This window comes from Phascolarctos cinereus, unplaced genomic scaffold, assembly GCF_003287225.1.
Source record: "Phascolarctos cinereus isolate Bilbo 61053 unplaced genomic scaffold, phaCin_HiC Scaffold_5;HRSCAF=322, whole genome shotgun sequence".
Classification (NCBI taxonomy): domain Eukaryota; kingdom Metazoa; phylum Chordata; class Mammalia; order Diprotodontia; family Phascolarctidae; genus Phascolarctos; species Phascolarctos cinereus.
Window position 1 is genome coordinate 246,250,623 of NW_027555958.1, and position 12,553 is coordinate 246,263,175.

At 42.5% G+C, this 12,553-nt stretch overlaps 2 protein-coding genes across 2 annotated transcripts in view; both read right to left on the reverse strand.

Annotated features, from left to right (window-relative positions):
* Window positions 1–3,487: 3,487 nt before the first annotated feature.
* On the reverse strand, window positions 3,488–9,748 carry LOC144457611 (antigen WC1.1-like). The gene is made up of 5 exons (XM_078155447.1): window positions 9,699–9,748; window positions 7,127–7,159; window positions 6,026–6,121; window positions 4,287–4,439; window positions 3,488–3,658 (listed from the first exon to the last, which is right to left on the reverse strand). The coding sequence occupies exons 3-5, from the start codon at window positions 6,084–6,086 to the stop codon at window positions 3,534–3,536; spliced, it is 339 nt and encodes a 112-aa protein (XP_078011573.1). The 5' UTR covers window positions 6,087–6,121; window positions 7,127–7,159; window positions 9,699–9,748; the 3' UTR covers window positions 3,488–3,533.
* Window positions 9,749–9,817: 69 nt separating this feature from the next.
* LOC110199373 (antigen WC1.1-like) overlaps window positions 9,818–12,553 on the reverse strand; it is a 68,100-nt gene continuing 65,364 nt past the window's right edge. The window contains exons 10-11 of the mRNA XM_020974170.2: window positions 10,107–10,148; window positions 9,818–10,013 (exon numbers count right to left, since the gene is read on the reverse strand). Of these exons, the coding sequence (XP_020829829.2) occupies window positions 9,906–10,013; window positions 10,107–10,148 (150 nt within the window). The 3' untranslated portion in view covers window positions 9,818–9,905. The remainder of the gene's footprint in view (window positions 10,014–10,106; window positions 10,149–12,553) is intronic.

Here is a 12,553-nt window from a genome sequence, read left to right on the forward strand (position 1 = left end):
ATGTTGACAATTGATCTCAAGTGACCTTTTTTAACAGTACATTTGTAATGAGATGGCAAGAACTTGTGAGGCTTTATTAGCAGCTGTTCATTTAACAACCTAGGAACTGGAATACTCAACCATGTGGGAAGAGAAGACTTTTGTTGTTGACTTGTTTTCAGTTGTGTATGACTCCTCTTGACCCCATTTGGGGTTTTCTTGGCAGAGACACTAGAGCCATTTCCCATTTCTTTCTCTAGCTTATTTTACAGATGAGGAAACAGAGGCAAACAAGGTCAAATGACTTGCCCAGAGTTACATAGCAAGTAAGTGTCTGAGGTCGTATTTGAACTCAGAAAGATGAGGCTTCCTGACTTCAGGCCCAGCACTCTATCCACTGCACTACCTAACTGCCTCAGATATTGGGCAGATAATCTTTCCCTAGTTTGTGGTATAGCCTTTAAGTCATTGGATATTAGGAGGTGTATGACATGTCTACCATAAGATAGGGTGAATTCAGGGAAACAAGCTCCTGAATCACGAACAGGAGTCCAAAGAAAAGAGTTTTGGGGCATTAGATAGCCAGGAGAACACTGATCTTTATTCTAATGAGATTAGTACCTGTGGCTGAGAATCTGTTAAAGGGGAAATAAGAGGCCTTTCAGCAATTCCCTGCTCTCTCTAAAGAAATATAACTGCGGATTTGAACCAGTGTCTACTGGAGCCATGTTTGGCAGAACATCCTCTGACAGCTGGCAGAACGAGTTCCAATGAGATCTACATTTGAGCATTGACTGGTACAGATCTTGTGTCCAAAGAGCCACATCCAGCAGGGAGACTACAGAACCAGCATGGAGCAGTGCAATGACATCACAGGAAGACATCATTGACTCTGAAATGTTGGATCAATCAGTTACCCCTCCACATTGTGCTTTGGCCACACACGTTCCTCATCTGTGTGCCCCTCTATGAGCATTTCCTGGACACACATGTTCACTATGTATGTGCTTCTTCACATTTGTGCCCTATTTCTGAAAGTTTTCTGTTGTTGCTTTTCTATGAAAAAGTGTCAACCAGCACACTGCTAATCGCTGTGTTTCGTTACTGGAAAGAGTGGGGGAAAAGAAGCAGCAGTAAAATGCAAAGGAGGGAAATCAAAGATTTTATGCTACAATATATATTCACCAGGATGGCTTTTGTGCATGGTGATCAGAGTTCTAGACAAGGTATTTATCGATTCACATTTTAAAAGGGGGAAGGGGGAGAGAAAAATGTAGAATTAGATTCAATCTTAAATAAACTAAATTAGCAGCTTGATAAGGGCTAGGATGAATTAGAGATGGCATGTGAGATGCCACTGGGGCAGCTAGATGGCACAGTGGATAGAGTGGAAAATCACTCCAGTATCTTTGCCAAGAAAACTCCAAATAGAGGCACAAAGAGTTGGAAATGACTGAAACTACTGAAACTTCCTGGAGGCAGGAAGACCTGAGTTCAAATAAGGCCTCAGACACTTACTAACTGTGTGACCCTGGACAGGTCACTTAACCTTGTTTGCCTCTGTTTCCTCTTCTGTGGTAAACCCTTCCAGTATCTTTGCCCCCCCCAAAACAAAACAAAACAAAAAAACAAATTGGGTCATAAAGAGTTAGACATGACAGAAATGACTGAAAAAGAACAGTGAGATGCCACCTCAGGCCTTTTTCCTTCCCATTGTCATCTCCCTGATGTGTTTGAAAGAAAAGCTTCCCTCAGGGGCAGGGTGAAGGAATGACTAGAGAGAAAGCCAAAGCTAGGAGTGAGGAGGTGGGGTAGGGAAGAAGAAGAAGCTGGGAAAACAGAAGTGTGGCTCATTGTGAGGGTGGGGGCCTGATAGAAGGGTTAACAAGGCCTCTCTTCACCAACACACTAATATCTATCCTCAACAACTACTAGACTTACATAATGCATACACCGTGATACCTCACACCAGAATAAAGCACCTCATAAGTCCTGTATGGCTGGCTAGAGGTGAGAGGTTCTAATAACTTACCATACATTATAATGTGCATTCTTCTGTATCATTGACAGAGAAGGAATTGCATCTATGAGTATATAATAGGTGATTTAGATGTGTTCATTGAAAGAATAATATATATGAACAGACCATATCTTACAAAGCAATGAATAAAATACAATGTGAAAATTGGGGGAGGAGTAGGACAGGGATTGGAAGGGGCAGGGAAGAGAAGGAGCTGTGGGATGAATTAACTTCATAGAAATATTTTTAATTTAGGTTATAACCAGTGTGACATTTAAAAAATTCAAGAGACATGGCTTCTGGGTAATTAATCATTTTATTAATAAGGCTAGCATAATATCAATAAAAGAGATCAGTGATACTCTCTAATGTCCAAGACCTTTATGGAACCCACTCAACACTTATATGCCATTGTAAGAGTGGGTGTTCCTGAGGGTGGCAATTGACTCTGATTCATTAACAAGTAATGAAAGAGAATGAATATTATTATGGAAGGTGGACCTATTCTAATAAGGGGCTGGCAGATATGACTTTAATCATGTAATTTATTTCCAAATTAGCTCTAGTCTTGTGCAATTTAATGAAAGAATTTATCCCCATCCAAACCTGGGTAGAACACAACGAGCAGAAATTCATCTAGGTAAGATGATCTAGGTGGGGTAAATTTTGGGCAGAGGTCAGTAATGTCCTTCAAAGACTGGGCTTCAAACAAGCAAATAGGACAAGGAAAAAGCCTGGATCTCCCTCATAGTTGCTAACTAATAATACTTTCTTTCATCAACTAGGTCAGGGGAGTAATGCCAAAGCAAAAACCCAGACTATGATGCATATAGGGCCATAGATTGATCCCTGAATCAAGGGAGGCTCTTATGGAAGATAGAAGAAGGGATTGAAAAGAACTAGGATGTTAGATTCAAAGTCTCCTGTTCAACTGAGAGTGAATATGAGATCTCCATGTGTGGAGGAGTATGGGAGAACACTAACTTTTATTGTCTGGTAATTCAACAGAGAAGGTGCTCCTTTGAAGAGGTGTGTTCTCTATAGCCCAGAAAACATGCCTGGACTCTTCATAAAGCATCTTTGCTTGCACAGAAGTTTTCTGAACAGTTGAGAAGGCTGATCAGTTTATTAGTGAAGGGTAGGAAGACAAATGAAGTCATATTGTGGGTAGAGGACTGAAAGAAAAGGTAGAGATTAGGAGATTAGAGAATAAGATGTAGGTAAAGGCAGGTTTAGGGGTGAGCACATAGGAAAAGAAGAAAGATAAAAGAGGGAAATTTTAGAAGTAAATGTCTTGAAGGAGAAGCATTTGTAATAGAGGCTAAAATCACACCCTGCTGGGAGAGTTCAGGGTAGTGGAGAGGTGTTCACCACATAAGAAGGGGTGGAGAGGAAACCCTCAATATTGTCCTCTCAGGATAGAGTGTTGGAGGGCAGGCAAATTCTAAAACTACTTCAAGTATCACAGGAAACTGATTCCACTCCACACCAATTCAATAAGCATTTATTAAGAGACTGCTTGTAGCTGATGGTCTTAAAGTGACATCTGAGGGACACCAATCTCAGCTTCATCATATCCCAGGTCCTCAGAAGACATTGGTGGGTTATCTTCTCCCAGCCTGGACTCAGAGGATCCCCCAAAGAACTTAGGAGACTGACCTAGAACAAGTAAAGTAGAGCTGAATTTGTAGCTGTGTCTAAAGAAAAGCAAGGAGCCTTTGGTGTTGGTACAGATGGGTGAAAAGAAGGCCACCTTCAAGACTTGGGGTATAGTCTTTTCTTATTCCAGATGCACCATGGACAGGAAAGGGAACAGGAATGGCCAGGACTGAGAGAGGGCTATGGAAGGGCTTCTCTTGACATTGAGGGTGGGTTGGAGTCAAAGGGAATGGGAGAATGGAGGAGGCAGCTTTAGAACCCCAGGGCCTGCTCATTTAGTGGCTTAGTCACATCACTATGGGTAAAATTGTCCCAGTTATATTCATAAAAAATGTCAACACAGAGAATTGTCAATGTACTGACAAAATCTTTTTGTCATATATGTACATATATATTTATATGCACACATAGAGAGACATATATTTTGAATGCATGTAAGCACATATGAGTATGTGCACATACATGTATGCATACATTTTAATAGACAAATATATCTATATATAGACACATTTGTGTTTATACACATGTGTATGTGTAGGTACTGCCAACTTCTCATCTTCCAAAATAAGTTCACCCATAGCTGAAAATCTCACTGGTCAGGTCAGTAAGTCTGATGGGAACCACTCACCTGTGTGTGATGCCCTGTGCTCATCCCAGTTATTCATACACGCCAGAGTAATCTCCTCATTCATCTGGGTGAAAGTGGGAATTTCAGGCCCAGATAATTCTTCAGCATCATCATACCTGTCACCTGGGGTATCATCAGGCTGACTTGAGATATCTGAGGGAGGGATGATAGCTTTGTTTTCAACAACATTTTACTGTAAGTGAGGGGATGTTCTTGTGCATGTGAAAACAAATATGCATTTTTTAAGAGAGAAAGTAAAGTCAGGAGGTGTTCAAAGCTGAATTCAGCTGAAAAATAAGACTATTTAGGGTTAAGGGCCTGACCTTGCACCAAGAATCACCAAGGTGGGAAAGGGGACTAAAGCTCCCTCATATAGGACAATATTTCAGTCCCCCTACTGTTATTTTCCCTTCATCTCTTTTAGCTTCAAAATCCTCCTCTCTCAGTTTCTATTACCTCACTGTTTATTACTGACCCCAGCTTCAAGGAGGAAATCACTTGGACCAGAACTTTCAGCCCTGTCATGATTCATTCATGTTGCTCTGGTGATAGTGACCCTGAGACAGAATACACAAGAGAGAGTAAGCTGATTCCCTGAATTATCCTCCAGATTCTGATGCCTCTTTGATCATTATTCTGACCCTAAACTCAAGCCCTATGCCCCTAAACCAAACCTGGATCTCTTACTCCCTTGCCCTGAATCATGTCCCTTGCCTCAGTCCAAACCTCTATCTCCCAAGCACATGTTTGGAGTCAAACAGTGAGTACCCACTTCCCATTGAGAGAGCTCTTAAAAGCCTGCCCTAGGGAGGTATGGGATGTCTGGGATGAGGAGGAGCTGAGGACAGCAGAATTGTATTGTAGCTAATGCCCTGCAGAGCAGAAAACTCCTTGCAAACCATCAGTTCCTGCCTTTAGGCATGCCCTTTCCTGTTACTTGAGGAAAGTGCAGGTTGGCTTTTCCTTTCCTTTTTCCCTGTATAGTATGGAAGCTTGTCTCTCACATTGCCCAGAAGAAAGCCTGATGAGAAGAACATGACAGAGTCAAATAGGAAAAGGAAACTTATTCCCCTCATTCCCCCGGTTGGGTCTATCCACAGAATTCAGAACAACGTGATAATGTGTTCTGACACCAGGGAGGCTGACCTAGAAGAGGGGGCACTGCCAGGCTTTGGTGATGAAGATTAAAAAGTCACTCTCTGAGATAATTAATCAAAGTGCTCTGGTGAGACTAAGGGACCTTCCAAACATGACAGAAACTCTTACGCCACCTTCCTGGAAGTCTGTTTGGCCGATGAAGAGCTTGATTGACAAGACATTAGTAATGTAAAACAAGTTATGTTCGAAGTATTGCAGCATGTCATGAGTGATGTTGTCCTAACAGAAGGATGTTGTTCTTCATTCAGAGTAGGGGAAAAAGTGAAAGTTTGTTGGTGAGTGAGGGTGTCAGGGCTGTCCAGGAGAGAGCTGGCTCTGCTCATAAAGATCAGTACAATGCATCTGGGTGGAAAAGTCCTAAGGGTACGGAAGGGGGTTTCATCCTTGGTTTCATATTACTATCTTTTTGGGATACTCAAGCCTAAAATGTTGGGGGAAGTGGGGAACTACAGCAGGCAGGTAGAGGCAGAGATGTCTGAAGAGGCCAAGGCCATAGATTCTGACATAGACCAAAGTATATAATTCATGTCCAGAGTGTACAAAGGAGGAACATGCTCACCTTGGGCAGAAGATACGCTTACCTGGGCTGCTCAGAAGGTCCTCCTTGTCCCCTGTCAGGTAGTAATCAATCTCTTCATACATGGCTTCAGAAAGAGAATCCCTATATCTGGACAAAGCTGGTACAAATGGCCATGGATCAGAAACTCTGGGCCTGAGACCATCACCTGACATATATTTGTCTCAGGGACCCTTCTCAATCTACTTTCTGTTCACACTCAGGCAACTCCCTAGTTCTAATATGGATGCCTGTCCTGCCTAGCCCCATAAGGTGTGACCTTGGTTGGAATCTCTTACCGAACATAAGCTCTGTGCTCACAGCTTAGACTCTCCTAGGCCAATGACACAGCTATTTGGGGCTTGAAAACCAGAGCAAAACATGTGTGTAATATCCAGTCCTGAAGTACTTTATTTGGCCTTGTCTAAAATCCCTGTCCCTCTCATTTCCTCCCTTTATTCATCCATACTCTTTCCCATGTTGTTCAGTGAGCCATGGTTGCTCACCTTTTTGCTGGATTCTCCCTCTGTGCATCTGAATCCCTAGGAGGATGAGGACCAGGAAGAGAAGGGCCCCTAAAATGAGGCAGAGGATCCCAAGCAGAGAGAATGTGCCAGAGTTCAAAGAGGCAGAAACTGTCTTAGTGATTAATCCTTTGGAAAAGAAGAATTATAAGGCTCTGGATAATGAAAGAAGTTGTCAAAATCCCAAGGACAGCTCAGTGAGATTAGTATGGAGAGAGGAGGGAAATCTGAGACTCACCCTCAACCTGAAGACCCCCAAACTGGGGAACCCTCCCAACTGCACTGTCGAGGGGACTGGGTTGGGCCTGGATGCCCAAGAAAGGACAGTGAAGGGAATATCCTTCCTTGTAGGGACTGAATTCCACATCTCCAAACTGGAAACTGGCAAAAGGGTGACATATTCTTGAAGAACATTCTATGGACCCCCCCAAATCCCACCTCAACCCACAAGCTTCACCACAGCTCCTCAGAATTCTGGTACAGTAGATTTCCTTAGAGATGAAAGAATCCCACAAGGTCAACTTTAGGCTTGGGAGGGTTTCTGCTGTCAAATGAACCCAGAGTTTGTAGAAGGGCAGTAAGGGAGTGGCATAGCATTGTACCTTTTGTAGTAGATGGTAACGTTGTCTTCTCAACTGAAAGAAAATAGGAGAAAAAAATCTGAAGCGGGTAGAGAACAGTTTGGGCATGGCTTCTGCATTCTGCTCTAAACTCCCTATTATGTGAACATCCTCCCATAATGCCCCATCCAAACAGCTTAGGAAGGCTCCTAGATCTAGTTCTCTTTCATCCAGCTCAAGCTCAAGAAGAGACGTAGAGTCCACATGGATTGGAGTCAGAGGACCTGTGCTGAAGTCAGATCCCAAATCCAGATGCTAAAATTAGAAATTTCTGGAAGGGCCACATATTCTCTAAGAAAGTTCTGTAGGTCTCCCCACCCCTACCTCAACCTCTCGCTCACAAGTTTCTCAGCAGATTCTCTGACCTAACGGAGTTAATTCTCCAAGTCATGAAAAATTCCCATAGGGAGTGGATTTCTCACGTAACCTTCCTCCTGTCCCATAGACATCTCAAACTTAATGTGCCCAAAATAACACTCATTATCTCCTGTTATTTCTCCTCCTTACACACCTTCCCCCTTCCAAACTTCCCTATTACTGTAGAAGACACTACCACTCTCCCACTCACTCAGACTCACAATCTTAGTGCTATCCTTAAACCCTCACTCTCACTTTCCCCACAGATCCAAGTAGTTGAAAAATCTTGTCATTTCCATCTCCACATATTCCCTTCTCTCCACTAATACAGCCACCATTCTAGTTCAGGTCTCCATCATCTCTAGGCCTATTACAAAGACTTCTGATTGGTCCTCCCCATGTCAATCTATCCTTTAATCAGCTGTCAAAGTGATCATTTTAGAGCAGCAGTGGGAACCTGCTGCCTCAAGGCTACATGTGACCCTCTAAGTCCTCAAGTGTGGCCCTTTGATTGAATCTAAACTTCACAGATCTAATCCCCTAAGCAAAAGGATTTGTTCTACAAACTTGGACTCAGTCAGAAGGCTGCACCCAAGGACCTAGAAGGCCACATGTGGCTTCTAGGCTTCAGGTTCCCCATCCCTGCTCTAGAGTGTACTTTTGGCCACATGATTTTTCTTCTTGTTAAATCATTTTTCAATCATGTCTGACTCTCTGTGACCCATTTGGAATTTTCTTGGCAGAGATGCTGGAGTCATTTGCCATTTCCTTCTCTAGCTCGTGTTACAGTTGAAGAACTGAGGCAAACAGACTTAAGTGACTTGCCCAGGGTCACACAGCTAGTAAGTGTCTGAGGCTAGATATGAACTTCAGGAAGATGAGTCTTCCTGACTCCAGGCCTGTGCCACCTAGTTGCCCACATCATGCCCATGTTCAATAAGCTCCCGTAGTTCCCTGTTACTTCCAGGATCCAATAGAATTTCTCTGCTCTTCACAATTCTTCACAACTTGCTCTCATTGTACCTTTCCATAATTCTTATACACTCCTCCTCTTCACACACTCTACTACTCAGCTATATAGGCCCATTCCATCTTCTTCACAAATGATACTCCATCTTTGTACTTGAATATTGGCTTTCTGGTACTCCTTAAATGAAATGCACAACCTTCTTACCTCCATCTCTTGACATACTTCGCTTCCTTCAAGACTCAACTCAAATACTTCCTTCTAAAGGAAGTTTGCTCGAGACATGTCCAATGCTTAAGCTTTCCTTTCTAGTTATCTTCATTCTACTCTGCATGTCATCTGTGTATTTGGTTATTTACTTGTTGTTTCCTCTATCATATTGCAAAGCTGCTTGAAAGCACGGAATGTTTTTATCTTTCTTTCTTTCCATTGCCAGGCCTTAGTAGAGTGTCTAACACATAGCAAGCATTTATTAGTAAATTCTTGTGGATTGATTGGTATTGAGCTACTCTGATGAGAGCTAGAATAGAGGGTGGCTGTAGGTGGTACAATGGATAGAGAGCACTGGGCCTAGAAGATAAGGAAGATCTGAGTTCAAACAGAGGTTCAGACACTAGCTGTGTGACTCTAGGCAAGTCACATAGTTCATGGACTCATGAAGAGTCAGACATGACTGAATGAGTGAACCACAACATTATCTTATGCTTTTCTCTGGAAAAAGAAAACAGCAATTGGAGGTATCATTAGAGACCAAGCTGGGCATATTGGCTCTGAATTCTGCCTGAGTCTTCTGTCATTTGAATATCTGCCCAAAAATGCTATTCAAACAGCTCAAGAAAGTTCTCAAATCCTCTACATACCCTCCCCCCAACACAACTTTGAGAAGAGTGCTAGAAGACAGAACAGGTATTGTAAGTTGGGGAATCACAGGACCTATGTTCAAAACTTTACCAGCAAATTTTACTTGCTAGTCTGTGTAACCATAGGGCAGTCACATAACCCCGCTGGACATCTATTTTGTCCTCTGTAAAGCAAAGAGATTAGAATGATGACCATTAATTTTACTTTCTGATTTAAATTTTCTGACTCCAGAATCAAATTACAGCCTCCCCGGGTACCAGAGGACAGACCTGTGGGAGCTCCATTTATGTGCACAATATAGCCTCAGGTCCTCCAGCTCAATATCTGTTCTCAGAACTCCCAGCCCCATTTTATGTCCTTCACACTCACCTGAGCATATCACAGCAGCATCCTCCTCATGCTTACAGTCATTCTGCCCCCAAGGCCTTGCAGGGCAATCCCACAGAGAGGACTCCTTCCCTCTGCACTGTACATCATCCAGCCAAATGGTCCCAATTCCTGGGCCAAATGCAGCCCCTCCCAGGGGAGCCACAGCAGAGCCACAGCCCAACTGCTGACAAACCACATTGGCATCTGCTAGGTCCCATAAGTCATCACATACTGTCCCCCAAGAGCCATTGTGCCAGATCTCCACTCGTCCAGAGCATGGGGTCTGTCCTTGCCTGAGTCGGAGTTTCTCTGTGTCTATAAAGGAAGCAGAATCCCCTGTTACACTCCCAACTTCGAAGTGAGGAACCTCTGAGAGCCCCAGGTATAGAAAGGGAGGAATTGAGATACCTGTGCAGTTACCAGAGGTTGGGCAGTCAATGACCTTCCTTTCTGCAGAGACAAGACATTGGGAAATGGCTAGATTAATGATAATCCTAAAATATCATTTGGGCAATAGGTTTTGCTGTTTCAGGGCAGTATTCCCAAAGATCCCTTAATTTACTCACAAAATACAAAATAGCACCATCTTCATCTTTATCACATTCAATGATTTGTTGAATTTATACTATGAGCTATCAATTGAGTAAATATATATATATATATGTATGTACATATATAAAATTATATACATACATATGTATATGTAATGTACATATATGTATATATGTGTATGTGTGTATGTATGTATAAAATACAAAGTGCCTGCCTTTAGGGAGTTCAAAGTGTAATTAGAGAGAAGAGACATGAACATAAAGTGGAGACTCTGTAAGGAAACAGATCAAAGTAGGCTATGGAGAGAGTGAAGAAGTATGAGGCAAAGTAAGGCTGCCTGCTAGATAAGGCAGTGCCAGACAAAAGACACTGAGAGAGTAATCAGCCATAGGGAGGAATAGGGATGTCCTTCTTTTTAAAATGGAAGTGAAAGAAGAAAAATGTCTCATGTTGTCAAGAAATTTTGACCACTATAGGATGCGAGGGAAATGAAATTCAGTCCTTAGAGGAGTAGGTGGCTCAGCTATCTGCTCTGAATGTGCAGGTGAGGGTTTGAGGAGAACAAGGGTCAAGTGAATAAGTCAATTACCATTTTTAAGCAACTGCTATGGTACAGGCATTGCACTATGCCCTGGTGATACAAAGAAAAGCAAAAAAGCAGTCCCTGGGGGGCACCTGGGGGGCACAGTGGATAGAGCACCAGCCCTGAAGTGAGGATGACCTGATTTCAAATATGGCCTCAGACCAAACACTTGACACTTACTGGCTGTGTGACCCTGGGAAAGTCCCTTAACACCCATTGCCTCAACCCAAAAAAAAGAGCAAAAAATAAAAAATTTTAAAATTTTAAAAAAATTTAAAAAGCAGTTCCTGCCTTCAAGGAGCTCAAAGCCTGATTGGGAGAGACAACATGAAAACAGCTTTGTGCAAACATGATATATACAGGAGAAATTGGAAAATATCAATAGAGGGACAGCAGTAGCATTAAAGGAATAAGCATTAAATAAATTAAATAAAACATTAAAGCAATAAGAGCCTTTTGTGTGGGAGGTAAGACTTTAATAGGGACCTAAATGAAGGAGCTAGGTGGTGTTGTGGATAGAGTGCTGGGCCTGGAATCAGACAAACTCATTTTCCTGAGTTCAAATCTGTCCTCAGACACTTACTAACTGTATGATTCTAGGCAAGTCACTTAACCCCTGTTTGCCTCAGTTTTCTCACATGTAAAATGAGCTGGAGAAAGAAATGGCAAAAACATTTTGCCAAGAAAACTCCAAATGGGGTCACAAAGAGCTGGACATGACTGAAATGACTGAACCACAACAACAAATGAAGCCAGGGAAGGCAAGAGGAGGAAGGAGAGAATTATAGACATGGGGAAAACCAGTGAAAGTGCACAGTCAGAAGATAGAGTGCCTAGTACAAAAAACAGCAGAGATTAATGTCACTGAACTGAAGAGTATATAGAGGGAAGTAAAGTATTATAAGACTAGAAAGGTAGGAGAGGGCCAGGATATGAAGGGCTTTGAATGAGGGGATTTGATATTTGGTCCCAGAGCTAATATGGAGCCACTAAAGTTATTGTTCGGAAATGGGGAGTTCAGACTTGTGCTTTAGGAAGATGAATATAGTGGCTGAGTGGAGGATGGATTGGAATGAAGCAAGACTTGAAACAGAGTGACCAACTAGAAGTCTCTTCTAATCATCCAGAATGAGCCTGTACAGGGTGGTAGCAGTGCCAGAAAGGAGAAGGGGGTATGGATGAGAGATGTTACAAAGGTAACATCAACAGGACTTGGCAATTGATTGCATATGGCGGGGCAGAAGAGTGTGAAGAATTGAGGATGACTCTTAGGACCAGGTGGCTAGGGGGATGGTGTTCCTCCACAGTAATAGCAAAGTTTAAAGGATGGAAAGGTTTAGGGAGAAATAATAAGTTCAGTTATAGACATATTAAATTTAAGATGTCTACAGAACACCCAGTTCGAGATGTCTAATAGGAGATGTGAGACTGGAGGTAAGGACAGAGCATAGGCATGAATAGATAGATCTGAGAGTCATATGCATAGAGATAATACTTTAACCCAGTGAAGCTAATCTCACTAAGTGAGATAATATTGAGGATGAAGAGAAGAGAGCAAAGGATGTACCCTTGGGGGAACATCAATGATTAGTGGGGATGACCTGTGGGGACTGAGGAAGAGATTCAGACAGGCAGGAGGAAACCAGGAAACAGCAGAGTCCTGAAATCCTAGAGAGAAGAGAATATGAAAGAGAAGATGGTGATTGAGTGTCAACAGCTA